The sequence below is a fragment of the Acinonyx jubatus genome, chromosome D1, assembly GCF_027475565.1.
Source record: "Acinonyx jubatus isolate Ajub_Pintada_27869175 chromosome D1, VMU_Ajub_asm_v1.0, whole genome shotgun sequence".
In the NCBI taxonomy this organism is placed as follows: Eukaryota; Metazoa; Chordata; class Mammalia; order Carnivora; family Felidae; genus Acinonyx; species Acinonyx jubatus.
In genome coordinates, this window is record NC_069390.1 from 68097346 (window position 1) to 68102384 (window position 5039).

The 5039-nt window shown below is 41.2% G+C and overlaps 1 protein-coding gene across 1 annotated transcript; it reads right to left on the reverse strand.

The window, feature by feature from the left end:
- Window positions 1–836: 836 nt before the first annotated feature.
- Window positions 837–2588, reverse strand: LOC113593789 (MOB kinase activator 1A). The gene has a single exon (XM_027039990.2). It carries the CDS (start codon window positions 2459–2461, stop codon window positions 1811–1813), a length of 651 nt encoding a protein of 216 aa, XP_026895791.1. The 5' UTR covers window positions 2462–2588; the 3' UTR covers window positions 837–1810.
- Between the last annotated feature and the right edge of the window lie 2451 nt (window positions 2589–5039).

Below are 5039 nucleotides of genomic sequence, written 5' to 3' on the forward strand. Positions count from 1 at the left end.
ACACAATTTAAAAATAACAGCAGTGCAGTGATGCTAAGCAAGAGGCCAGGGCACCACAGGAGCAGGTGACGGGGTACCTGACATTGGTCTGCAGAGGAAATCCCTGAGGAAGTAACTTTTAAATTGAAACTTGATGGATGAATAGGCAAAGGGGCAAATGAGTGAATGAGGGCTGTCCAGGGAAAAGGATCCCGCATGCAATAGCCCCCAGGAGGGAAAGAGCTTCATAGTCAAGGAACAGAAACTATCACGAGCAGCTGCAATGCAGACGCAAGGGGGTAGGGAGATGGGGAAGCGGTAGCTAAATACAAAGCGAGGGGCCAAAGTATGCAAGCTATGTTAAAAAATTTGGACTTTATCCGAAGGGCAGTGGGAAGCCATTGAAAGAGTTTAAGCAGGAAAGTGATGGGATCAAGGTTATGTTTTGAATAGATTGCTTTGGAACCTCTGAGGAGAAATGATTGGGGGAAGCAAAAGTGGATGTTGACAACTCATATATCTGAGAAACCGCTCTGGAGCACTATCTGGTGGTTTTGTATAAAGTTAAACATACACCTACCCTCTGACCTGGCAATTTCATTCTTAGGTATTTATCCAAGTTAAATGAAAACATATGTTCACAAGAGCATTTGCACAAGAATTTTTATAGCAGCCGTATTTGTGAGAGCAAAAATTATTTCCCCCAAACCCTACAGATTTTTATCAAAAGATGAGTTTTTTTTTTTCACCTTCAAGGTTTTTTATTATGGTCTTCCTTAAGTTTTATCCTTATTGGGATAAAGATTAAGTATTTCTACACTACTCTTAATTAAGTCTCAAGTCACAACAAAAACATATAGAAGTAATTCTTTTTCTTTTTTTAAAGGACACTCAAAAGAAAATAATCAAGTACTCTGAGTACTTTCTTCCATTCTCCTATCCAGAATTTCAAGGCCTCTGAAAAACAACATGAATGAAAATAGTGGTTCTGAGACCTAAATTTGTTATAATTTTTTGCAGTCTTTTTCTCAGCCAAAAGCTACCTATTCAAATTAATATGAATGAAGCATTTCAAAATAAAAATGTAAAAGACTACCCTTACATGCCTTAAGAAAATTATTTGTGATATACACACTCCTAAAAATTTAGATAGGTTTATGTGAATAAAATCCCAAATGAAGATTAAAAAATAAAGTCATTTTAGAAATAACTCTGGTTACTCCCATACCAACCACACAGGTCATATGAGGATTTAAAATGCAGTCATGAATTTTGAAAAAATAAACATATATATATATATATTCTTATCTATAAAAACACTAGCATACAAACTTCAAACTAAAAGGTTATCCAAAGTAACACACAAATGTTCTAAATCTTAAGGAAACTTAAAAATATCTCTTCTATGTGTAAATAAAAGCAGAATAAAACAGATCTGAATGCATTATTAGGTAATTTGCTCTGGAAACCTGTTAATAAATTATTGGTGGGAATTCTCAATAGTCATTATGCTGCTACCCGAAGCACATTTTCTTCAGTAAAAGCGTAAGTAAACTAATAGACTTTATGTTAGTCATCACATATTACAACCAAGTATGACTCTGACAATAACAGGGGTGGTCACACAGTGCCTCAGATTCAGCTGTGTCTTGAATTTCTCACTGAAGGATTAGGCCAATGTACCTTTGGGACAATTTTATCAGTAGACACAAACAACAGGTGTCTTTTTAATCCTGTTCTTTTAAAGTCTGTATCACTAGTCTATAACAGAGAGCAATGAGAGAGTTCTAGCAGATGAAGCAAGAGGGTAACTGTGTTCTAGAAGAAACATTTATCTGTCTTTCGATCCAAGCTTCTCAATTAATTCCTGAAGAGGTGCCAACTCACGCCTATCAATCAGATTAAACTCCTGAACAAAGAAGATAAAGTGCTTAAAGGAGGTGTTGAGGTGGGCCTCCTCTTGCAGCTGCATCACAGAATCAAAGTGCTGGTGATAAATATGGGCATAAACCCGGAACAGACGCTTTAGAATGGTCTTCGCCACAGACATAAAGTTTTTGGGAAACGGGACACCAATCTTGGAAGGAAAAAGAGTTTCATCATCAAGCTGATCCTGAACCCAAGTCATCAAATAGTCAATGTATTTTGGAGCAGGACATTTGATTGGCTTTTTAATATTGGTACCATCTGCCCAATGATATTCATATCTTGGACCTGCAGACATGACTGGACAGCTTGCTTCAGTGCAGAATTCTGTAATAGTCCCATATAACATGTTGATCTGGTTGAAGAAATCCACAGTGTTAACAGCAATCCATTCATTGAGGTCCTCTCCCTCTGGTAACATAACAGCTTGTCTCAGATTCCCACTTCCCAGAGTTGCTTCTGCATGTTTTAAGAGTTCATACTGATGAGAGCCCTCAGGGATATTCTTCTTTGGTTTGAACGTTTTGGAAGAGCGGCTGCTGAAGAGGAAGCTCATCTTCTATCCTCGGAGGGGAGGGGCCGTTGGCCCCCGCCGCGGTCTGGACTCGTAACCCACGCGGGAACCACGAGGAAGCAGACAGCCCTCAGCTCTCCGCCAGCGGAAACACCGAGCGCCGCTGCTCCGAGCCTCAAAAGATGAGTTTATAAGCAAATTGTACAATTATACAATGGAATACCACTCATCAATGTGAAGGAAGGGACACCTGATACACACAACATGAATGATTCTTAAATCCATGAAAAAGACACAGAAATGCATATACTGTATGATTCTATTGACATGAAATGAAATCCATGTACAGAAAAAATCGTCTATAGTAGTAGAAATCAAAAAGTAGCTGCCTGGAGGGAGAGGGAAATTGGTGAAATGAGGGAATGCTGTGGGGCGGTGGAAATGTTTTGTATCTTGTACATGGCAGTTACACAGTGTGTTCAACTGTCAAAACTCATCAAAGTAAACAACTGACACTATGCTTTTCATTGTTAAGTATAGCCCAGTAATAAAAAAAAAAAAAAAAAAAAAAAGGAAGAATGAAATAGTGGTCATTGAGAAAGGTAGGAGGTGTTTCTAATAATCCAGGAGAAAAGTCATGCTTGCCTGGTACCCTACGGTGGGGAACAAGTAAAATAATGTATAGGAAAAGGCAAACTACAAAGTCCATGCAAACCATAAGGTTGTATACAAGCTGTCAAGCCCTGTGCAAAAGTGAAGATTTAGTCAAACCTAACCCATAGCAAATTCTGGGGGTGAATGTGGGACATCTGAGTGCCTGAGACAGTCCTGTGTATTTGCAGTGAAGGATTGGGGGCTGTTAATCATGATCTTTCTTGTTGGTTTGTCACCATGTGGCAGGAAATGGATCCAGTGGTCACTGAGATGCATCAGAACGCTTGATCTTGAGGCAAAAATAAAGCTGTGGTGGGGTGCCTGGCTGGCTCAGTCAGTGGCTCCTGTGACTCTTGATCCCAGGGTTGTATGTTCAAGCCCCACCCATGTTGGGTGTAGAGATTACTTAAAAATACAATCTTTAAAAAAATTTTGTAAATAATGAAGGGTAAGTGGGGAGCTGGAGCTGCCTTTGCCAGGCATAGTTTTCTACTAAAAACTGGGCTTTCCAAACAACAACAACAAAAATGCATTTAGCTCCTGGGCTTGACTCTTGAATTTATTTATTTATTTATTTTAATGATTAGGGTTTGAAGGATACAGAGAAAAGGAAGCAGGCTGTCAGTTCCTGAGGCAGGGGCCATAATGATCAGTGACATGGCCACCCAGTGTTCAGGAGAATTTGCTGGGAGCTGAGGGCGTGTGGGAAATCCACGTGGGCTGCTTGAAGCATCTGCCTCTGAGTGCAGACAGGTTTAGGGAAACAGCTGTGTGGACACCAGTCAAAGCCATCTGAAGAGTTGGTTCCTCACCATCTAACTGAACGCAACTTTTTAATGTGCTTTTGCTCAATGTTAATAAATCCCTAATTATTTGCTTGCATTTTACGTTTATTTTTCTCCCCCCGAAAGCACTCTGAGTGAGCAGACACAGCTGGGTCCTCCCCAGCCACACAAAGGGATGCTAAACACCCTGCACTGTACCTGAGCACTTTGTCCATGAAGAGACACTCTTGCACAAGTCTGGGCCTTAGATTCCGTGACCTAATTATCCTCTTCAGCGCTGCATTGGACATTTGCCATATTTTTATTATCTAGTGTCTGTCACTGAATCCCCCTCTCTTTCTAAAGATTGACTTCTGTTGTACTTTCTCCTGGTGTGAGGTAGGACCTATCTTCCACATCGAAAATAAGATCGGGGTGCCTGGGTGGCTCAGTCAGTTGAGCATGCAGCTCTTTGTTTTGACTCAGGTCATGATCTCGTGGTTTGTGGGGTCAAGCCCAGTGCTGGGCTCTCTGCTGTCAACGCGGAGCCTGCTTGGGATTCTCTCTCTGCTCCTCCTGCACGTGTGCACACTCTCTCTCTCAAAATAAATTTAAAAACTTAAAAAAAAAAGTAGACAGGATCTCTCTCTCTCTCTCTCTCTCTCTCTCTCTCTCACACACACACACACACACACACACACACACACACACACACACGCCCTTGGCCTGGCCAAATCTGATGGTGGGCAACTGACTTCGGCTTAGCCCACCCAGTGGTCTTCCCTTGAACTGGGAGCCTCAGGGGAGCAATACAAGAACATGGATGTGGTTGGTGGTTATCCATGGAGACAGCTGGAAGTCATTTGTTCAAAAGTAGCAGAACTGGCATGCTGACCAAATACTCCTGCCAAGACACCATTACTGTGACTCCTTTGGCCTCGCCCGCTGACTTTCCACTTCTGGATTGGAAAACTGAGTCCCTGGACTTAAAATGACATGTCTGTTTTCGCACAATAAATTATCATCCAAGCCAAAACTCAAACCCAGATTTCTCACTGTACCCCCTTGCTTCCTGCCCAGCACTAGAATCTCCCTTAATGTTACCCAGTTCTATCCTCCAATACTCCTTTTAATAAATTCCCTTCTATGTAAGTTTTCTAGAGTCTTTTCATTGCTGACATCCAAGACAGATACACAATCAT